Source organism: Neopelma chrysocephalum, unplaced genomic scaffold (assembly GCF_003984885.1).
Source record: "Neopelma chrysocephalum unplaced genomic scaffold, ASM398488v2 Primary Assembly neopelma1_22b, whole genome shotgun sequence".
NCBI lineage: Eukaryota > Metazoa > Chordata > Aves > Passeriformes > Pipridae > Neopelma > Neopelma chrysocephalum.
In genome coordinates this window covers 12,967,468-12,991,774 of record NW_020897690.1, presented here as the reverse complement: position 1 = coordinate 12,991,774, position 24,307 = coordinate 12,967,468, and the positions used below count along the sequence as shown (strand labels likewise).

Genomic DNA, 24,307 nt, shown 5'->3' with positions numbered 1-24,307 from the left:
TACTTAAATGAATTTATGAATTTGTGGATTTTATGTTACCATGTTTTCCTATGGCTGGGATTTGTCAAATTAAGTAGCTGAATGTGTGTAGCCTGTGTGCCGTAGTATGTGCATTTTGCACACCAAAACACTTTGCATAGTAGTTGGCAGTATTTATATTACAAATGGCAATTCAATGAATGTGTCAGTTAAGGTTTTCTTATCACATGGATCTTCCTAAAAAGAAACTATTGCATTTAAATGTGTAGAGTATATATATCATATATATATATCTATAAACATATATAATATGTATACCTAATGTGTGTCTATATTATGTGTATTAATATATTTAGTATATGTGTTTATATAGTTGATATTCTTCTGATCAATTAGATAAGTAGATAGCAAGAGCTTTTTACAGCTAGTGACTGAGTTAATAGCAAACAGAGAAAGATTTAGTGTAGCTGAATGCTTTCGTGTGGCTTTGGTCAAATTACTTAGAGGTGGAAATAATCAGTGGTTGAATTAAGTAAGAGGCCTGATACATACTGGAAAACCTCCATCGTCTGTCGGATGTTTTACAGCTGTGATGAATGAGTTTGGATAAATAACGCAAACCTATTAAACAAGTTCAGGCCAAGTGCCCTATGGTATGGTAAACAGAAATTGTACTTGAGGAATGTTTGAAAATATAAATGTGTGGTAGGGTGGTATGGTTTGAGCACTGTGAGGATAGCCTTTCCTTTTACTCTGGAAACTTGCAAACTTGTCTGCAAGCTGCCCTGACCCAGGACAGAATGGAGCCATATGGAAAGGAGCCCGATAGCTTGAGTGACTTTTCATTTAAATTATTTGTTATAAAAACTGTTGAGATGTGTAGAGGTTGAGGGGGGAATTTAAGCAGGAAATCATGCTAAGTGAGGCTAGGCTTGCTCAAGGGTCTGTCTCTGTTGACAGCAAGAGACGTGAAGAGCTGGTGCCCCAGTGCGCAGTGCACCATTGCTTGGAGAGGCATCGGCCAGCTTTTGTTTCAAAAAGGAAAATGTGTTGCCAAAGCAGTGGGTGGATTTATGTACAAGCTTCTCTCCGGCTGCTAATGCATTTATGTGAATTCACTGATTCCCAAATGCAACTCAGAGAAGCATCTAGCGCAGAGGTTTTTAGTTGTTGTGTTAGTTGATGGGGGTGAAATGATTGTTCCGATATTTGCTTTGTATTTTCTCGTGAGATCCAACCATGCTGTTGTGGAGCCTACAAGTATCACACATCTTGTTCCTGGAAAATCAGGGATATTTTTCACCTGTGAAAATGGGGGAGAATTTCCAAAAGTGAAGTTTTTAGACGATTAACATGGTCTTTTATCAGTAATTTTCTGATTTTAATATGTGTAGCTTTGGATACCTCCCTTCATCCTAATCGTGGTTCTTGGAAAGTGGAGAAGTACCCTACTTTTGCCTCATTTTTATAGGGATGTGAAATACCTAAGTACTTTCACTGTTAAATCTTTATAGTCTGATGTACATACTAGAGAGTATGAAGGTGTGTCTCCTCTGCTGGAGAAGCCTTTATATTCCCAACAGTCTGAGTAGTAAAAAAAAATAGTAACTGAAGGACAGAATTGCACTGGAGCACAGGACAGCAGCTGCAGTGCTCTCTTGCAGGGCTGTTGTGTGCGGTATGTGAAGCTTGAGGCTGTTGGCTACCCCGTGGTGTTACCTTCCCTCCTAGTGTGTTAAGCTTATCACAGTGCCTGTGCCACGTTCTTGGGATGCCTGTTCTTGTCCCTCTTGCTGTAAGACATGGGACAGCAGATGGAGCAGCGATATGCCAGCCACCTGCACCACCTTGTGTGCCAGTGTCACCCAGGAGATGGCAAGGCGCGGGGTCCAGCCGCCGTAGAAATGCTGGGAAGTGAGTTGTCCAGCAGATAGCAGGGATCTCCAAGCCCAGGCTACTGCAGGAGGACTGGCCATGTGCTTGATCTGGCATCTGCATCAATTGAGATTCATGCATTGGCATGAATTTAGCCTTAGATCTTCGTGATTCTTTTCCGGTTTATTCGTGGGGTTTGCTTTTCTTTTCAGTTGCCAAAATGGTGTATATTTCATGTGTCCCAGCAATGTCAGAATGATGTGAAACTTGCTGACCCCGAATTACTTTGACATCTGCTAAAAGTATTTGTGCTGCAGTGTTTCCTTCTGCACATCTGATATTTCTTCATTCTCCCTCTGTTGCAAATCCATCTCTCTTAATTTCTGTTAATTTAACTATTTCCTTCAAGTATCCTAAAGAAGCATCCTTCCAAGAACCCTAAAACACACCAAGACACATGGAAAAAGTCAATTCAAGTTATTAGAACAAAGCTGGTTAAGTAGCCTATTGTTTTTGACTGAGATCACGTCTGTTAGGAACTATGAGACTCTTACTTAAGGGATTCTTCTTTGCTGTGTGACTGTAATAGTAAACCAAAACCAAATCTTTGTCTGTTGAAATGCTCTTTCTTCTTTTTACTCAGAATCAGTAAAGCCTTAGTTGAATTGCTGTGTCTGGGTTTGCACATCTAAATATGTGAATTGATTAGAGGATGTATACAAAAACAAGGTGGTGTAGGAAAGATGAGCTACAAGTAAAGTTTATAGCATAAGGAAGAGGCTATTATATGGAGACATCGCAAGAATTTTCAGACTGGGGAGGTCTAAATATTGAATTTAAATTGAAAAAAAATTTTTAGAAATCAATATTATCATCAGTAAATGTAATGAAAAATGGAAATAAATTTGCTGGAGATGCTGTGGCATTTTCATTGGAATTCTTTGCTTATTATGTTTTTTAATAAATTTTGGGGTAAAAAATCCTGTAGATGAAGCTCTGCTGGATTCAGGTGCTACATTTAGAAGCTTCCCAGAAGGAATCTTCATGATTATGTGGCTGATGCTTCTGGGTGAAGTAAATACTAATACTTAATATTGACAGTGTGTCTCAGTCACAGGCACATCTATTGTATGTGAGGATTTTATGGTGGATTCTCAGTCTTGGCCACTTCAAATGGTCAAAAAAGCCCCCAACATTGAATTGGAACCAGCTGTGCCCAGCAGCACGGCTGTGAGATGGGAAGTCTCACATGCACATAGGCAATGCAAGCTGTTTACAGATGCACACACCATTGCAAAAACTAGTAGCAGTCTGAGGAGAAGCAGCTTTATCAAGTTTTCACCATCAGCTGCTGCTGCTCTTTTGCCTATTGCTTGCTATCTGATGAGTGGTTCATACTTGCTGTCCAAATTTTTGAACAAACTGATGTGCTTGAACGCATGCAGTTAATTATGAGGCTGCTTCCTCTGAGGCCGAAGGGCTAGTTAAATCCTGATGCACTCCTGAGACTGGACCTGGGATCACTGGAACAACCTAGTCTTAAAGATGTATTTTGGCATGTGTTATGCAACAGAAAAACTTGGTATGAACTTTAAGCTCAGGAACTCGTTCACCTTCTTGGCACAAACCTGTGATGTCTTTGCACTCAGACATTTTGCCTTTTCCCAAGCTGTCAGCACAGGTAAGGCATCCGTAATTCTAGAGATAGTGGGTATGTGCCTAAATTTTTTGTCTTTTTGGTGATAGGTTGCTATAATTTGCTCGTTGCTCTTTGTTTACTAATACTGATTGAAAATGCAGGGCAGCATTTGACACTATTTAAAATAGAATAGAACCAGAAAACTCAAATCATGGCTAGTGTGTTGTTATAAGTACTTTTAATCCAGGAGGCACTGATGTGCTTGTTCAAGTACAAGCACACAGGTCAACCAACAATTCAGAGGCCTATTTGTAAACTGAAACAAAACTTAAAGATTGGCCTCAACATACTTTTTAAAATTAAGCTTTAGCCTCAGATTTGCTACAGTAATCTCTAAAGAAGCAGTAAGTTCTTCTATATTATTTTCTTTTCTAGGAATTTTCCCCAGCCCCATTTTTTTGCATTATGTAACTTATATTTTAGTGTAACAACTACTTGCCTACTGTATTACTCTCTAGGGAACAATTTTGCATCAGTAGGGGGATGAACGACATGACCTCTCAAGTCTTTTCCATCACCAGTTGCTCTAATATGGTGATGTAATATTTGACCTTGTAACGCAGCCTTCCCTTTGACTTTTACGGAAGAACAGTCACAGCATTTTTTAGACGTGCAGAAGGGCTCTCCTTTGAAGTTATCAACCCAAAGTACTGTTTCCTGCACTTCAGAACTGAAGAGCATATTAGTGCCTTTTGCATTCAAGTGGAGAGGACCTGTATAAATAAATCATTGAAGCGAAGTATGCTATGGTGCCTGTTCCATAGCTGGAATGAGTAGGCTGAAGAGGCAGAGGCTCTTGATTTTGATAGTATGTTGGAAAGATTGTAACTTTTGAATATGTCTTTTTAGTGTTGCTTTTTATTTCAAGAAAGGGAGGAAGACTGAGCTGATTGAGCAATTTGTTCTAGATCTGTACTATGTGCAAGGACCTACACAGTGTACCTGCTTAACTGCTGTTGTTTCCAGAAGCAGCCTTTCCCCATGTGTTCAAAGTTGTCAGTAGTCATCAGATTCAATGGGAAATGGGGAATTCTGTATTCTAGCTTGCAAAATCAGAAAGGATACGTAAGAGAAGCAATTTGGAAATGGAAATAAAAGCTGTGGTGATAACCAAATGGGAAGTGGATTCAAAGATGCTTTGCTGTTCCAGTTTGTTTATAGTTTTCAGCTTATAGAGGGCAGGAAATGCTTTTTGTGGCATTGGCCTGGAAATAGTCTCCCCATCCTGACCATGAAAGCTAATTCTAAAAAAGATCTTTTTCCAATGAAGTCCCCTTGCATTTTCTTTATCTCTCCAGATATAACTAATTTTAAAAGCCTAGGGGTTTTAATAATTGAAATTCTTGAGATATTCAAGTTTCTTGGGGTTGTTGCTGTTGTTTTCTGTACAGTTAAATGATTCCTTGTTGACTCTGAGTTTTAATGTCCCAGTCTGATTTTTACTTCATAATTTAGGTAAAATCTGCTGTTGTGCTCTCCTACTGTTGGGCTTTTTTATTGCTTATGTCTTTTTTTCCACAGCAGCAGTAGAAGACAACTGACAGAGGTTTCTACAGTAGAGAATTAGGAAAACAGTGGTGAGCAGAGATATAAAATCAAGGGGAAAAGTACAAAAGCCCTTTTTGTCAGGCAACTTCACCCTGCTCTCAGCCCACATCACCTTATATGTCGGGGTTTTTTTTGCTTATGAGTAAGCAGGGCCTTAATATGCTAAGTAATTTAGAAATCGAAACAGTGAAAGAAGTTTTGGCACCATCAGTTTTTAAGATCTTAACATAATGCAGAGCAACTTACAGAGAACACCATCTTCCATAGCTGTAAACCCCAGGATCCAGCAGATGAAGACTAAGGTTTCCTTTTGCACTTAACTATATAAACACTTGCTTAAATAAACATAAATCATAAAAAAACATAAATCATTGGCATTTGTTTGCCATAGTGTGTGCAGATAGTATGACAAATGTTCTTCCTAGTTCCACGTGCATACGGATAGGTCTACAGGAGCAAAAGAATAGTAATTTAGAGCTTTGTGAAGGGGAAACTCTGGCTAATGGTTTATCCATGACATGTGGTTTGCCTGAAGCCAAGCATTATGAACAGAAATTTGGTACAAATGGTTGAGAGAAGAGATCAGTATAGTCCCGTTGGGCTGCCAGAAGGGATGTGCTGGTTTTGGCTGGTTAATTTTCTCCATTGTAGCTAGTTTGGGACTGTATTTTGCATTTGTGCTGGAAAAAGTGTTGATAACTCAGTGATGTGTTTGTTATTGCTGAGCAGCACTTGCACAGAGTCAAAGTCTTTTCTGCTTCTCCTACAAACCCGCCAGTGAGGAGTCTGGAAGTGCAGGGGTGCACAAGATCTGACCCCAACTGATCAAAGGGACATTCCATATCATATGATGTTATGCTCAGCATATAAAGTTGGGTAAAGAAGGAGAAAGGGGGGAACATTTGGAATGATAGTATTTGTCTTCCCAAATAACTGTTATGCATGATGGAGCCCTGCTTTCCTGGAAGTGGCTGAACACCTGCCTGCCCATTGGAAGTGGTGAATGAATTCCTTGTTTTGCTTTGCTTGTGTGGGCAGCTTTTGCTTTTACTATTAAACTGTCTTTATCTCAACCCATGAGTTTTCTCACTTTTACTCTCTTGATTCTCTCCCTCATCCCGCTTGTGGGGGAGTGAGCGAGTGGCCGCATGGGACTTGGTTGCCAGCTGGGGTTGAGCCATGACAGTGCAGTATGATAAAGACTGGAAATTCCCTTCTACCAACTGTGTGCATAAAAACCTTCTTCTTTTGAATCTCACTGAATTTCTTACATGTTGCTGTAGTTGATATTGAACCTCCAGCATTGGCTAAAACCTGGAATCAAGAACAGGGGAGCCTCCAGGACATTCAGGAATAATGTATTCAGAAAGAAAAGAACCTACCCTGAAAGGATGATTTCTCTCTCTGTTTTACACAGATTACTTGGTTTCTCACTCTGTCTTTCCATGCTTCTGAAGAATTAAGTTTAGTTCTCTGAAGCTGATTGTTTAAGCATTATTACTTTCTTTAGGCATTATTGTTTTCATATTAATGGCACTCCAGACCTTCATCTCTCCTGCTGTCTCTTCTCTGTCTTACTGACTTCCCTCTGCTCTTCTGTACTTCTCTTTGAATTGTTTCTCTGTTGTTGCATGTCTCTGATTCCTGGTCCTCAGGGTCATCATCTTTCTGCTTGGTCCTTTGGATTTTTCTTACATATTATTCATTTTCCCGCAAATGATTGAATCTCATTTCATATCTCTTGGAAACACAGGAGCAAGAATTAGGGAGGACACTTGCACCTGGAGGAGGGGATACTTTTTTCAGTGAACTTAAATGTATAATCATTCTTGTGCTGACAGTTTTGTTAATTCCCTTGGGATAGAAGTTAAGACGTTTGACATTTAAAAAAAGTTTAGCTTCAATATATCTTCCCAAAGCAGGGTTTCTTCCCTGTGTACTCTCCCAGTGGAAATCCAGGGACTGTTTCTGCCGGGTACTTCTTGCAGCAGCAGGAATGCCGATTTCTGCCCTCAAAGAGGCAGGAAAATCCCTACACACAAGTGTAGAAAATTGCTCTGAAGTGCTGGCTCTATAGAGTATTTTTCATTCCCAGGGGAGATCCTGCCCTGGAGTTCTACCTGCTTGTCTGTCCAAACCCACAGGCTCCTTGGAGTTTGCAGGTGTCTCTTTGCACTCTGTGCTTTGAGCCTCTGCCAGCATGGCTTTAGGGGATGGGATAGGAAAGGGTGTCCAACGCTATTTTGTCTTTCCCTCCTCCCACTCCCCACCTGCGGGTCCTTTACAGAGAAAGGGAATAAGGATGCAGGCTTGAAGCTGAGCTCTTCTCATATGCTGGCGTAATAGGATCCTTCCCCAACAAAGGATTCCCCTCTCCCAGCAGGGGCAAAGGACCCTGCTCGCTGAGGGGACCCACTGTCCCAGATAATTAGCTAAGCAGCTGCTGTGTGTCTGAATGAAAAGGAGAGGAGGGAGGTTTTATCTCTGACGGGGAGCTGGGGCAGCATTCCTTGGAGGCAGCCTGCACATTCTTCCAAAGCAGTCGGTGCTGACAGTGACGTGGACTCAGCTTCCTGAAATTTGTACACAGCCACTTGCTTGGCCTAAGGTCCTTTATTGTGGGAAAACTCCTTTCCTGCACTAAGTGCTAATCATTTATCCCTGAATCAGTGGGAGAATATCTATCTTGCGTTCATATGTGACGTTGCACTAATTAATGCCTAACTATTTATACAGAGAAATAAGATCAGATTCTGAGGAAAAAAGGAAATTTGCAATATGCAAAATGAAGTAATCTCAGCAGAAGCAGCAACTGTGTTAATGCAGTAGTGGGCAATGTGCCTATGTGGATGGAAAGGAATGAATCCTTTCTCCATGCATTTTCTGGGGGGTCTAGGGAGAAAAGTAGAGTGCCTTGTCTGGCCAACACGTTTATGACTAACTTTTGTGGACAAAAGCAAAACTAAGAAAAGAACCTATTCTTGGCACAGGACCAGATCTATCTTAGAGAACTGCTTTAGTTTGTTTGACATACAGTGAAAGACTGGCACACTACGCTAATTAGTTTTATATACAGTTTTTTTATAGTTCTGCAGCACTATATGTACCCATGGGCCTACTCGAGTGAAGTCTACCAGACTGCTTCCTGATGCCTGTTCACAGGATTGGACCCATATGCCTGACTTCTTGCTGTGCTGCTCAGACTTCTCCCTAGTTTTATAGTTGTATACATTCATTCAGATAAAATAACACACTTTAAAATTGGAATAGTGCAATAATAAATTTAGAAATGTGGCACTTGGCATTCACAGAAAGAGGTTTTTTATCATTATAAACATTTTTCTTTATTCTTTCAAGTTTTTTCTCCCATCAGTTCTGCTGGAATGGTAGGCAGTTCGTTAAATTCTGACAGCCTATTACTGTTAGCACTAATACTTTTTCCTAGTGAGCACTTAAAATAATGTTTTATTCATTGTTGCAGGGAGAGTAATTAAGTTTTTAGTTTCTAATTACTGAGTAGTTTGCAAGTGGCTATTGAAAGCCAGAGAATATTGCTACTTCTGTCCTGTGCAAGGTAGAAATGAATGGCAGGAAATGTTTCAAATGTCATTTAGGTAGATATGCACCAGGTACCCTGCTAATGTAATCAAATGTGGAATTAATCTCCCTTTTATGTTTTTGTAAGGAAAGGAGCTTCATCTTGAAATTATAGTTTAAAGAAAAGAGGCATGGATCGGAGACATGGAGGTCATTCAGGCAGCAGCAAGTGAAGCAGAGCAACTCCCATTTGTGCTCAGCCAGATGTTCACGAGCCTTTGCCAACAGCTCAAAAGGCTGATGCTATATAAATTACTATATCCCAGGGACTAATTCAATGGGTGTGATGGAAGAGGAAGGGAGGAGGATGGTACCCTGTCGGTCAGAGGTCAGGTGTAACATGTGAGGCTGAACCAAGCAATATTCAGCCAGTTCTGCTTCTTCTTTTATTGTGGAATGAAAACATTCGTTTTTCCCAAAGAAGGCAGAAGAAAAGTCAGTAATTTAATTAAGAATATAAGGACCAGTTATTATTTTCTTTAAAAAATCCGTTTTCCCATGTAGTCAAAAGAGTTGAATACACAGTGAAATTTGAGCCTTTGACAGTCATCTTTGAAAAATATAAAATCCCTTTTGAAAGCAGCTAGTGGTCCAATAGAAGATCTTTAAAGACTTCCTTTCTCAAAAGACACAGATTGTAAACCAAACTGTCTTCCCTCCACTGCTGCATTTGTACCAAATTCACCTATAGAAATCCATTTTCATTTGGCATGAATTATTTTTCATGAAAGTAAAAGCAAACAAAAACACGGAGTAGTAAATAACATTTTTCTTTTAGAGCGTGAAGCCTTCTCTCAACCAAAGTTCTGCCCTTGCAAAAAATAGGCACCTGTAGGTTGCTACCTCTCACACGTGTCTGTCTCTATCACGAACCCAGTTATTTTGATGCCCTGTCTCTAGAAAGAGGTGCTTAGCTAAGGGAATCTCTTTGTCTTTCAAGGATATACACCTACCCACTATGATGTGGACGATAATTTACAAATATGACTCTTGTTTTTTGCAAAAAGGTAAATAAAACTCAGGCCCTGGTTTTCTATCCATTTCAAAAGAGTTGACTGATTTTGTATGTTTGAGAATTGCCATGCTGATGCTTTTTAATTTCCTAGGCTGTCCTACAGTCTGCAGATTAAAAGCAGTGTTTCAGGGATAATAAAGTACCAACTCAGCATCCCAAATAGTATTGGTCAATCAGTGGGAAGCCCGTGGAGGAGAGTGCAGTTTTCTTTCATAAAATAAGGAAATAAGCAGCGCCCTCTAGTGTTAATTAACGCCAGAGGGAACCACCAGGAGAATTTTCTGTCATCTTTGGTATATGCAATGAAACCTATTTCACGGCTGCAGATGCAGTTCTTTATTTCTTTAAGAAAAGTAGTAGAAAATTACTGCAAATGTCCTGCTTATCAGGACATAACTGTGAGAAACACCATCATTAATAGGTATTGCAGTCAGATATCACTAACTCCCTGACCTACAAACTCCCTGACCCGTTTTATCTTCTCTAATATTGAAGTATATGAATGTAGTATGTCTCCAGACTGTATCTAACCTGGGAAAGGACAGGAAAGGTGCTTTACCAAAGGGCCAGAGACTTGTGAAGTTTCAGGGAGAGGTGTAGCAGCACATTTTCCTGCTTGAAGTTCAGAGATTTGGTTTCTGGCATAAAGCAGTCCTGGTGTACATATTCAAGTTTATCTACACCTTATAACAAAGCAGTGAGCACATGGGTCTTTTGGACTGTCCTTGGAGCACCTCGTGATAGTAGCAGGTTGGACTCCTGTTTCAAAGCTGTAGGCATCATTTGTTTCTGTTTAAGATAATTCTGCCAGAGATGCACCATGGGAATTAGTCTGTGCTTTAGCGCGGAAGGTTGTTTCTCAGTCTGTTTAAGAGGGCAACACTTCAAACTGCTCATGTAAAATAACAAACATTAGAAAGCATTTGCTATCTGGTGTCAGAATCATCTGCAGTGTAAAAACATCATAAACAAATGTGCCTTTTCCTCTCTGTTTTTTTAAAATCTGATTTTCTACCACAGAAAAAGAGTTCAGAAGTGCTTTTTGCCTTTCAGTTTCTTCTGATGCACTTTCACAGGCTCAGTTGCAGTCTGGTTCTTTTGGGATAAACCTGGAGTTCTGTGGTATTGACGTTGTTGTTGACAAATGGGAATTCTGTAAGGCCTTGAGAGCACCTTAGCAAGTGTCCCTGAGCTGTAAATCTGTTGTATGCATTTACTGTTTCCTGAAAAACATCACACACAGTAAAACTACAGACTTTTATAAGGGGATCCATGCAGTACCTTGGCTTATACAGGCTTTCCTGCCCTGGGTGAGGTTCGTCTTCGATGAATGTAGCACAATGTAAGCATGACTCCATCCCACTTTCCTCCTTGGGTTATGCTCCATGAATGTTTCTGGTAGCTGCTCGCACTATAAGTGCTGGACTTACATAGACAGTACATTGCCCATGTGTAAGAATAAAAGGTGAAAAGGTGAGGAACTTGTATATCTGAGCTGATTCAACAGGATTAGCTCTCCATGAGGCGGGACCAGTGAATGTCTTTGGTAATAGATGTCAGATTTGAGATGACTTACCTGGACTGCCACTCTTCAGAAGGGTTTTCAACCCAACTCAAGCATTTGTGATATGTGCTGCTGTCTTTTTGCCATGGGTGTCAAACTTGATACTTCCAGTAGTTATTGATTCTTAGCTCTAATGACAGACCCCCTTTTTAGCTGCAGTCAATAACTTCTCTTTGCTACGGACAAGCAGGGAGAGCATTGTTTGTGCTGATTGCCAGGGATGATGTTATGCTCTGTGAAAAGACCAAGGAGAAAAATGTTCAGCATTGTTCCTCTGAGATGTACCAAAACTCTTCGCACACCAATGAAAGCGACCAGTGTTATGGTATCATAACAATAGTTTGTTAGGACTTTACCCCAGGCTGGGATGATGATTCCTGTTAAAGACCAAGACCAACAGATGGCATTTGTTAGGACATTGATATTTATGTACAAAGTTGCCAGCACTTTAAGAAATGGTGCCTCTCTTAATTAAGATGATAATGCACTGCCTTGTTTGGAGACATTATGCTCATAATGATGCTGGTGAATTATGAGTAGAGGAAAATTAGTAATAACAAATGCCAGATGGAGGTATCTTTCAAAAAGGAATATTTTGTGTAATAATGGCATGTAAAGTTGACAGACCGGCTCTTAGAAGATCTTTATTATTCTTTAGGCTTTCCTGACAAAATTACTCTTTATCCTGCCAAGAAATGTAGTTTCACATGCCATTGTGTTTTTAAGTGAGAGTAATTAAAGTGTGCCTCTAAGTTATGGCTTGAAGTGAAGTCTGTTCCTCCACTGTTTTGTCAGGACTCTATAAAAAGTGCAAGAAAGGAGACAACTTACAACAACAATAGTTTTGCCAATTCTACACGTTCTGCCTTTGAAATCAGGGGCAATTAGGGATGAACAAAACTATTTTCAAAGTTTAAAAAAAAAAGTGTCAGCTTTTCTGAAATTTTGCTTTGCATTTTTCCTTTGGTTGAAGATGACTGTTGGGAATAAGAAATGTTTTTCTAAAAATAAAACCCACCTTCTTGATTGAAGTAAAAAATTATTACTGAATTATAAATGCATTGAATACTCAAATTCTAGGCCTTCTTTGCAACTTCCTGAGAAAGAGAAATAAAATTTAATTTGGTTTGGTAGTGTAAAGTAGTAATTAAAACAGAAATAGACAAGGGAAAGTAAGAAATAAAATGTTGAATTTTAACAGTTAAGTTTCTCACAAGAATATTTGCACTCCGTGAACATTCCAGCTTTTATCTCAGGACCTGCTGGCCTCTGTTTGTTGCAGAGATGGTTCTTGCATGATGATCTGTGGATGAGGCAAAATGTGTCATGTGAGGTGACTATGAAAATTTGATTTTCCTTTGTAATTGTCCTCAGATTGCATTAGAGTAATAAAATTCAATTTAGGGCTGTAGAAGTGTTACATAAAGTCTCTTTCTATCAGATATGCAAAGCGTAATAGACTAGGAAGATTTGAAGAACACACCTTCTACTCCATCCCTGCATAGTCACAAATTGCTTCCAAATTTCCAAGAATAAACTTGAGATGCACAGTCCAAGATTTCTTCCAAAGGCACAAATATTGTATCAGGGTTCAGAAAGACAGCAGGGGAGTTGCTTTTGTCTTCTTTAAATTATTTATGTGAGTATGCATTAGTAGGGGAATAAATGAAGTAATATATTTCAGTATTGGATGATGAAAAGAAGGCTTCTACTTCATTTAGAAAAAGATCAAGATCAGTTTTCATGAGAATAAAACACTGTTTTGAATTATGCTTAGAACAGACTGTCCGACTATTTCTGGTATTAACGTTCATTGCTATTGTAGAAAGGATTTAACAATAGAAAGATGAGAACATGAGAAAAGAATGTCTAGAGGGAAGGCAGTCAAGGATGGGATTCAGTGGCTCTAGCTTTGATAACAAAAGCAAAGAGTGCTCTCAGCTGAGTTTTTTGAGATTAATCTGGTACATTCAATAAGCCCTAAATTTATCTTAATGTAGAAAAGCAGTATTTCTAAGCATTTTCAAAAACTCCTGAGAGAATTGTTTCTCACTGATCTCGTTGAAGCTATTGTGAATTTACCTGGGAGATGTTATCTGAAGTTATGGAAAACTAAACCCTGGTTTACATGCACATTTTTAACTAATAAGTCCTGTATATATATTTTAAAAAACACTAAGTTCTTTAAGAGCGGTCTTCCTAATGGAAAATGGATGCTATGACTCTTTTGAAAGCTGTATTACATTTTTGCCATGTTGTCAGTTTTGTTTATGCTGAACTTCTTTGTGTTGTCTTTTTTTCTTTTTCCAGAAAAACTTTACAATTCCAATGGACGGGAACTGAGACGGGCACTTTTTTCCTTGAAACAAATATTTCAGGTGAGCAAATAGTGGCTCTCTATTCTGGGATTTGAACATGAATTTAATTTCTTTTTTTAAAATATTGGGAATAACTTCCTGTTTCTGGCAAAAGAGACTTTTAAGACTTCACTTGTAATGTGCACTTAGCCAATTGCTTCTTAGGGCTTTTTCTTTTTATGGTCTACAAACCTTCCCCTGCTCCTTCAGTCTGTGAGAAGGCAGAACCAGGTGTGGCATAATGGCAGAGTGAGTTGCTGAAACCTGCCAGGAAAGGAGAAAAGAAAATTGAAACTCTTAGATGGAATCTTAGACTGCTTATTAGACAGTGGCATAGTTCTGTATTGGGAAGACTGGAAGGGGAATGTTGGCCTTATAATGGACAAAGTCTAGGTTTAAGTCACATCAAAAACTGGAAAGGGATGTGGGAGACATGAGACAAATCTGTTGAGAAACCAATATGTACTGGGAGATCTCTGAAGGTGTTTGAATTGAGTTTAGAGAAAAAGGTTTATTGACTAGTGAGAAAGATACTTCATAGAGCTGAGGAGGACATGGTAGCGACTGATCATTTTAAGGAAAGGCATGGATTTGAATGTGAGTGTTCCTTATGGAGGAGACCTGAAATCAGGAGGATTTTGGGTCCCCTGGGAAAGTAGACAATGCGATAGACAAGTGATGTGGATGATAAGAAATGTAATTGAATTAAAAGCTTGGATTTCATATTGGTTTTACTGGATAAGAAGGACTCGGGAATGCTTCAGGACTGGAAGAAAACTTGTTGGAGAGAACAGGTCAGGAGAAGTGAAAAAAAACCCATCTATGAGAATTAGAGCATACTGCCAATGTGATTCTAAAATGGAATTCAGTATGACACGTTCCATTTCCATCAGTAAATATTAGTGAAATCAATAAGAAGAGCACTTCTCCCCCTTTACTAATGGATCCAAATGGAGGACGACAACCTATAATCGTTTTTTTAAGCTACAGGAGGTAGGTGAAAGGATTTCAGCCTCTGAGTTTATCATTTTTTGCTTTGTTTTACACAGACATTTATTCTAAGAATAACATTTTAAAAATCTGCAAGACTGCAGAATTGCAAATTTTCTAAGCACACAATGCTTTTTACAGGTTTCAAAGTTAGGCATTTAGAATTTAGCAAATGACAGATTTAAGATTTTCTGAACAATAGGAGTGAATGGTGAAGGACAGACCATTTAATGTAAAATTTTGGTAGTTGAAGATGCCTTCTGGGTCAGAAAAATGTCCCTGAATTTTGAAATTTTTGGACAAAGGAGGAGTTCCAGTTCCAAAACAGTTTGGTCATCTCATCACCACAGATTGGGAAAGCCATTGTCTCTTCAAGGCATTCCAAGGGAGAGACTGTTTGAGAGTCACAAGGATGCAAACTGGGTTTCCCTGTGAGCTTGCCAAGCAGGTGGACTGTGTGCTCAGAGGAAATCAGGCAGGTTTCCAAGAGTCTTCTCTAGTTTCTTCTCTTTTTGTTCAGCTCAGCTGTTTCTGGGTAGTATTTGTATTTCTCTGATTTTATGTATTCCACTGGTTAATCTGGGCACTCACATGTATTTAGAAATAAGTGCTAAGCCTTTCTTCCCACCCATCCTGCACCTCCCATGCCCTCCCATCCTGAGTTCTTCCAGTTTGGGTATTCATAAATGTTCTCGTCCGTTTAGGTTATTTGAAGTCGAGTATGTATTTCTGAGCACATAGTGCTCAGTACTTTCAGTGAACACACCAACAAGATTTCTCTCTTCCAGCGGATCAGCTGGCTTGAAGAGTGGTGAGAGGGAAGGGAAAAGTGATGCACACAACTCATATCTACGTATGAATTTATTTTTTAAGTGAAACTTGTGTGACAGTTTCAAAGCATAATTTTCCTTGAAGAATTCAACTTACCTGCTTTCTGATGTATGTGGTATGGAAAGGAATTTGGGAATTATCAGTTACCACTTAAAGTAGCTCTTTCTGGTAGAACTGTGGCTATTTGTTGAACAAACATATCGTTAAAAAAATGTTCATATACTCTTAAAGTACAGGTTCTCATTAGTGGGTAATTGAGAGGTCTTCCTCAAAGTGGAGAGCATTCATATAATATGCTCAAGTGTTTGAGGGAGTACACTTCACTGATAATGAGACCCTGTAAACCCCTGTTTACCTGTCGGCTACCAACAGTTACAAGCATTGCTAAGGGCATCCTTCGCATACAATTTCAGTTTATCTCATAATTAACCATGAGAGAGAATGTAATACAGTTTTTGTGTCTGTTTTAGAAAGCAAAGCTATTTCAATTTTTAGTGAAAAAAAACACAAGTAAATATAAGGCTATATTATAAAGAAAACACCATTGTCCGAAAGGTCAAACCTGATTTTTTTTTTTAGTCTGTGCCATGAATGTACGTCAGCATTAGAAATTTATCATTATGTTAAAAGTTTTTTAAAAGTGTTTTTTTCAACATAAATATATTTTTTTTTATTTTGGATGCCATTATGTACAGTATTTTAAATTCCTTGAGAGTGTAATATTTTGGAAATAAAATGTTGACTTAATAAAAGTCCTTATTTTCATTTGAACAAATTTTCAGAGAGACTTTTATGGAGACTTCGTCATGTTTTTAAATGCCAAGACAGTTCATATTTTTTTATAATCATTTTGTTATAGCTGAATTAATTTGGCACAGTTCTGTGTCAGTATCATTTTTAATTTAAAGACCTTCAAGGTAATGTGCAGTGACTTATTCGCATTAAGTGGGAATAAGCCCAAGTTTTATATTGACTATGATTTCCAAATAGTCGGAGTTCTTGATTTTTCACGCGAGGCCTCAGGAAAGCTTCGCAATGCTTGGCAAAAGCAATGCCTTTGTTTCAAAATTTAGATGAAAGATCCATTTGGCAAGTCTAAACTTGGAATTTCTCTTTGATTTCTTCTGGTGGGCTGGTTTTGGCAAAATGATAAAGGTTATGTGGAGCATTTTTCTTTGACAGTAATGCCATTCAGTTCCTGTCATTCATTCCGAAGGGCTGAGAGAGCCACAGTCATCATCTTTTTCTGGATTATACTACAGTATTCTTCTTCTGGTTTAGTAGTATGCTTTTTGACAAACAAACTTACAAAGTAAGATATAATTGACAACCAATACAGCTTATCTCTCTTTGAATGTATTATCTGACAGAATTCTGAGTTGCCTGGTTCTTGTATTTATCAGAATTCATAGTTTTTGTGTGAAGTGCTGAAATTCCCAAAGGCATTGGGCAGAATCCAGCTGAACATGGCACTTACAGAATCAGGCTCAAACAGTGTACTTAATTTCCTGATTATGATATCATAAGAGACTTAAAAATACAGGTGCTTAAAACATTTAATTCAATATCAATCTGAAAAGCAAAAAAATTGAGTATAAGCACAATAATAAATGTAAATCGGGCTACATGATTTAAAATGGCCCGTGATACAACTGGGTGTAATATAAAGCAGGCACATTTTAGAACCTATAAACAAGGGTTTATAAACTCCTTGTAGTTACAAAGCACAGTTACAAATCATGTTGATTTCATAATTTCAAAATATGAAATAATTGGATAAGAATATGGTATTGTAAGAAAAATAAGAAAGCTATAAAGCATGTTTCAAGTCTGTTGAAATCTATGATCTTGTGTAAATCTGCTTCTTAAAGTTTTGGAAAATATTTTTAATCTATCAATGCATTAGGTTTTCTGGAAAGCAGACCTAAAGTGTATGCTTTAAAGTCTTGAGGAAAAAAGCAAGTTTTCTTTTAGGACTGTTTTCCCAATTGAGTGTCATTTGACAAGTGCAGGAGGTCTCCCATTAGTTTTCTCAAGGAGCCTAGATTCCTGTTTTATGTTGTGATCAGAGTATCAAGGGACACAGTTACAAAATTCTCTTATGGAATTTTCTTCTATTGTAGAGAAATTCATTAATCATTGAACAATTGAGCTTTGTGTAAAATGTCACAAAGAACAGCTATGTAGGGGCCCTGGAAACATTATCTAGAAGGTGTTTGGATAGACACAATCTTATCAGTGAATGAAATCAAATGTCACACACTTCAGCTGCTAAGGAGTCATCAATCATCCTTAGGAGTGCAGAAGGAGTATTCTGTGTTTGCCTCATTGATCTCAAGGAAGGAGGCTGCTCCTTCCCCTCCTGCAAGCATGACTGATGACTCCTTAGGGTTTGAAGCTGTGTGACACTTGATTTAGGGGCTGCTGTCATTATTTGTGGGGCAGGCTGTCTGCCACCTCTCCTCTTCAAGAGCCCTCTTGGAAGCATTCTTGATTAAGTCATGAAAAAGAGAGAAACCTTCATTTCCTTCCCAAATCAAATTCACCAGAGTTCTGCGTAGCAGTTTACAGATCTGTTTCATCCTGTTTTACAAAGAAGATTACTGTTTAGAGATTATAAATAAAATAGATGTGATACATTAAATGTCAAAATCAGTTTCTTAGTTTCATTGGCAAATAGAGTGCATTCCAGACAATGTTACAGGCTGAATTCTTAATGGGACTATAAAATGTGAACTACTTCCACCACAACTATAGCCTGAAAATTTGGGAAGTCACCAGTATTCTCATTCATTGAGAATCTTTGAGTTGAAATGGGTAACGTTGTTTAGTGTTGAGCCCCTATCTACTTGAGCTTCCTCAGGTATGTAATACGGTGCCTGACTGTCGTTTGATCTGTTGCTTGTCTACCATGAGGAATATCCCCGGTAGGATCTGCTCTAGTTGAGTTTTCTCGTAATTTTTAATTCTTCTACTAACTGGGAGGAAAAACCCACAGTGTATTGGTTCATCTGCTAAAGGTGCAAAAGCTGAAATTCTGTCCCTACCAACTCAGTGGCATAAAATGTCAAATAGAAAACAGCAATTATTGTAAGAATTTACTTTAGTTTCATTAGACAAGCTTTCTTTTTTTTTTAAAAAAAAAAGGAAAAATATTGATATCATAGAGAATCATAGAATATTAAGGGATTGGAAGGAACCTTAAAGATCTCCAACTCCCCTTGCCATGTGAAGGGGCATCTCTCACTAGACCAGATCGCTCAAGGCCTTATCCAGCCTGGCTGTGAACACTGTCAGGCTTAGGGCATCCACAAGCTCCCTGGACAACTTGTTCCAGTGTCTAACTGCCCTCACAGTAAAAAATTTCTTTCTAATATCTAATGTAAATTTCCCCTCTTTCAATTTTTAGCCATTTACTCCTTGTCCTGTCACTACAGCTTCTGATGAAGGGTCCCTTTCCGGCTTCCCTGTAGGCCCCCTTCAGACACTGGGTTGTTATGAAGTCTCTCTGGAGCCTTCTCTTCTCCAGACTGACCAGCCCCCACTTTCTCAGCCTGGCTTTGTAGGGGAGTTGCTCCAGTGCTATGGTCAACTTCATGGCCCTCCTCTGGACTTGCTCCAACATTTCCATGTCCTTCTGATGTTGAGGGCACCAGAAATGTACGCAGCACTCCAGGTGGGCTCTCACAAGAGCAGCATAGAGGGGGAGAATCACCTCTCTTGACCTGCTGGCCATGTTGCTTTTGATGCAGCTCAGGATTTTATTGGCTTTCTGGGCTGCCAGTGCACACTGCCAGCTCCTATTGAGTTTTTCACCCACTATCAACCCCAAGTCCTTCTCCGCAGGGCTGCTCTCAATCACTTCTCTGCCCAACCTATAGGGATTGGCACGACTTGTGCGTAGAACTTTGCACATCACTTTGTTGAACTTCATGAGGCTTGCATGGGAGCACCTCTCAAGCCTGCCAAGGTCCCTCTGCATGGCATCCCTTCCCTCGAACAACAGAATTGATTCTTGGAGGTGAATTTTCATTATTGTCATCACTAGAATTCAAATTTTTGCTTAAATATTTTGCCTCACTGAAAGTAAAGAGAGATGGTAATCTCCATGCATGCTGTCATAAAATGTTGCTCCATGTAAATAGAGAAAAGAATAGGAACAAAGGGAACAATGTAAAAATACTGATATCTGTGTGTCGTGTTACAGCTATGCTTCTACACAGATGTACATACAATGAGTTGTGAGTTGTGAAGGTGTAAAGGCTGGTGAACAGAAGAAAATTGGTGGAGTCAGCAAGGAGGAGCGTAGGGAAAATCTTGGACAGAAGAGGAATGGAAGCTTCACATAGCTGGTGAGGGCAGTAAAGTGGGTGAAGTGCATTTGCAATCAACAGGTTTAGCAAGGGGAAGGAGATTCTATTGAGAGACAAACTGACTGCTTGGTCCTTGCAAGCCCTTCAGCACTAAAATGCTTCTGCCTCAGTTATGTCTAGCAGCTGACTGCAGTTTTGGGATATCCCAGTCCAGGGCAACCTTGTTCTCAAGTTGTTTTTCTGGGTGTGCTGGTGGGAATGTGACAGAAGGAAGACAACAACAGAACTTGCTAATCACCTATCTTGGGGTAGGTTCTGAGTTGCCAAGTATCAGGGAGTGAAAATACTTGTCTTAGAGAAATGGACTACTTGTGACTGCTTGAGACAACAGACTCTGAGATCTGGTTTTGTTTCATCTTCTAAAAGTAGTGTCCTGACACAAAGTAGAGCTGAAGTTTCATGTTTAGTACAAGACTTGCTTGTTTAACCAATGGCTCATCTGGTCCATACATGGAATTGTTTTGTAGCTGTGTAAATAATTGAGATTGAAATGGCAGAACAGTCTTGAGGGACTCATAGGACTTCAGTTTATGTATGTATGTGTATATGTATGTGCGTGTGTGTATGTTTTTGGAATGATTTCTTCCCAGATTTGTTTGCAATAGATGACTTGGCTTTTAAAATGCACTGAAATAAACAGTGACAATTGAATTAGATAATATGAAGCACTTCTGGATTGGCAATCTAATATTTTAATTGTATCAATAATTTTGGAGTCCAAAGAACAGAACTATAGTTTCAAGTGTGGGAAAGTAACTATAAATTATATCTTGGCAATCCATGCTCCTTCAATCACTTCCTGACTATGTTTACTCAGTTTTCAAGCCAGAATGAGCTTTTCTAACTGCAAACATTGCAAGCCAATCTTGATCTGTAAAATGCAACCTGTCACTTAGCCAGTAAAAAAGCTGGACTACAGAAATGCTCTGGGATTTCTGTTTCTAATAGAGCACGACATAACTCTTTTATTACTACATCATTGTTGTCTTGTCAATGGGAGTAATTATTTTGCTAGTAGCTTTAGCAGATGTGATGCATACTGAAGGCAGGTAGCAATAGTTAAAAATAATCTTATGGAGGCTTAATTTTGGTATATTTCTAGTGTAGACTCTGGTGTTTCACAGCTTGGCAGCCAAAAGGGCAGCTGAGAAGAATTGCCTGTTAATTTTCCATTGCTACTGGGATGGTGCATTGTATAAGCATTTGAAATTATATGGGGAAATTATGTGTGTGTATATATATATATTTGAAATTATATGGCTCTTGGGTACTAGAAGTGTGTTCTGGTCATAGCCCTGTGCTACCACATTGCTAATGCTGCCCAGGGCAGTCAGATTAGGAGCAAAGTATGAGGTTGTTTTGGATTTTTTTGTATATGTGAGGGTCTACCAGAGTTGGAGGAATGCTTAGGAAAGAAGATCAGTAGATTTCTATTCTCCATGCGCTATTAAGTATAGGAATGGCAGAATAAGGACCTACTTATCATCGATGCTATTGCTGATAGAAACCCGGATTTTATCATCCTGTCTTTATTCACTTAGTAATAGAGAAAGATTTTCAAGTGTATTGGGTGGTAGTCCTTTATTTTACTTTTTTTGTGCTGGAGTGCCAGAGGTATTGTCATTTGAGATTTATGCCAGCAAAAGCCTGCAGTCGTGCACAGTTTGCTCTTTGACCTGCCTCCTCCTTCCTCCCTTTCCTCACCAGTCAGCTGCTGTCCCTCTGCTGCTAATTTACATCCCTAAATGAATGAAGCTTAATCCCTAAACCTTAATCCCCCTAAAACCAGCTGAACTTTGTGATCCTGTCTTGACTTTGCAGATTAAAAAAAAAAAGGGGGGGGTGGTGAAAAAAAAAGTGCTTTAACTTCTAAAGAGTGTAGCCATCTTTTATATTTTTGGGAGGACTTTCTGCAAGTGCACTGGCATTTTATTGATCAACGTATTTTTCCTAGTTACTTTATTTTTTCCACATTGAGCATAATCATCTGGGATTTCTGTTTCAATTCTGCTTCCTTGCTGTGCAGTGTGTAGTCCTGGCAAGGGAACCTGAGTAAGAGGGGTTTCCAAAGAGACCTTGCTCAGCCGTATTAATGTGGAGTGGGGACGGTACACTTTGCCAGCATACTATTTCATAGATGAACATAGGGGAGTGAAAATTTTGCTAGCTCTCCCTCTTAACGAGTAGGGATGTTTACTTAGGAGCCAAGCAGTGTCTGAATGAGCCATGACCTTTCTGCTTGTAGGACTCTGTATTGGTATGCTGCCAGCATCTTGTCTTGGAAGATTTCAGGCAGCAGAGGAGGATGCTCCTCCACTTTAAGTCTGGTAGGGTTTACATTTCTGGTCATATGCATGGTGCACAGTGAATTGGCAATATTCATCTTGTCTTTTGCCGAGGTGAATTATCACAATGTTAAAATGTGAATGCAGTAATCTTTGTGAAGTTACCATTTTTGATTTATAGACAAAACCAGAACCGGCCTGATAGTCAGAGTTTAAATCTGTCTTAATAGGGATGTTGTAGAGTGACAGAGCAGAGAGGGAAGCTCTTCCTCAAGCAGAGAGTGAAGTGCATCAACTGCCGGAGCTCAGTGTGAATGCAATCCCCTCTTATAAACCCACAGGCAAAGCTTAGCAAGGAGATTCTCGTGGCTATGACTGTCTGTCTGTGCTGCTCTTACTTCTAGATTGGATCATAGCAACTTTTGCATTTTGAAAGGTTTGGTTAGTACAGAATGTGATTGCTGGCTCAGTAATGTGTCATGTGGAGAGCATAGGCTGGGGAACCCCATGGTTTTCCTTATTTAAAGAAATGTACATTATAAAATGTACAATGTTTCACTTTGTAACAGAAACAGAAGAGAATTATACAACATAGAATTAAATATGGGAATGCTCCAGCAACCTGAAACAATGGGATAGCTTATGAAAGGAAAGGGAAACAAAAAAAAACTCATACAAATGAGATTCTTCTTGGTGGAAATCTTATAGACATGCAACTTGTTATGTGCTATGATTCCTTGGAAAGATGTATTTTGCACAGCTGTTAGCCACATAAGAGAGAAATATGTATATGCATATCCAAGTGTGAATATTCAGTTACTAATCCAGTTTCCCAAAAAATACTTTGAATGGAGCTTTCAGCAGAACTTCTTAGGTTAAAAAAAAAAAAATTCCTCTTGAGAAACTCTATTCCAAAACCTTGATTCTTATTAGGAAACAAAGCAACTTTCTTAAAATAATCATGCTTTGGGTAAAAGCTTTCAAACATATGGCCCACAGAAATAGCAGGCTTCAGAAAGATTTATCTTTAACAGTATATAAACAATTTATCTTTGCACGTGGAAGCTGCATGTCAGATAAAATGTGTTCTTGCAAAGTGCCATTCCTTAAAAAAAAGTCTTCAGTCTCTGTCTTCAGGTAAGACCCTGTAGAACTGCATTAGAGAATATATTGAATGGTACAGAGATAAGAGAATGGGTAGAAAAGACGACATTCCCTCCACACAGTACTTCTGCTAGTGGCACATGAGCAGAGTGTACAGGCTGTTTGTGGGGTCCTTTTAGTATGTAGGCTGAGTTATGGAGGTGAAATTATGATTTGTGTGTTTTGTCAACCACTTAAGCAGGCTTTAAACTCACCAGATTGAGTATATTTGATGCTTCATTACACGTTGCACAAAAATAGACGTTTATTGCGCAGACGTAGATTATCTTGTTTTTTCTTCCTCCAAGATGCCTAAAGAAAGGAAGAGATGTTCTGTTTCAAGTCTATGAATAAATGAGTAAAATATAGTTTCTGATGAAGACAATGGTATGTTTTCATAAAGACTTTAAGTAGTCAGCCTTTGTGTCACTGCACAATCTTTATGGTTGCAGGAGCTTAGCAGGAAGCTTAGAGAACTTTGCCTGTATTTTGCTGCTTTTCTCATCAATGCCTTAATGCCTGCTGATTAAGGGATCATAAATCTTTGCAATATTACCAGAGGAGTCCATTTCCATAGCAAATGACAACATTCTCTGCCTCCTTCTAGCTGTTATCACACACATGTGGCAGATACTTGTATGTATCATTGTCACACACATGCCATATATTCTGCACAATGAATGCTCTCTTCCTGGAAACCTGAACCTCTTACCACTACTAGAGAGTACCTTTACTCTTAAGGTCACCTAACTTGGCAAGTCAGTGAGTTAATGGGTCTGAAAAGATTATCCTAGACCAAAATTGATGTAAACATTCTCCTTTCAGTGTGGAACGTATGGGCTTGAATGCCTTTCATCTTTCGCTGCACATTCCAGATGTTTGCTTCTTTCTTCTCATCATATATACATGGTGGTATAGATAATGTACTGAGTTCAGATTTATGCCTAGAGCCTGATGTGTTTGTACTCTGCTTCATTACACCTTTTTTTTCCCTTTTATATGGGAAAAGAAGTACCTTAAAAGCCTTTTTTTAATTCAGGTTTGATTTGTT

At 38.9% G+C, this 24,307-nt stretch overlaps 1 protein-coding gene across 1 annotated transcript in view; it reads left to right on the top strand.

Moving 5' to 3' along the window:
• Positions 1 to 24,307, top strand: part of FHOD3 (formin homology 2 domain containing 3) — a 383,569-nt gene that overhangs the window by 163,711 nt on the left and 195,551 nt on the right. The window contains 1 exon segment of the mRNA XM_027680405.1: positions 13,588 to 13,655. Within this exon segment, the coding sequence (XP_027536206.1) occupies positions 13,588 to 13,655 (68 nt within the window).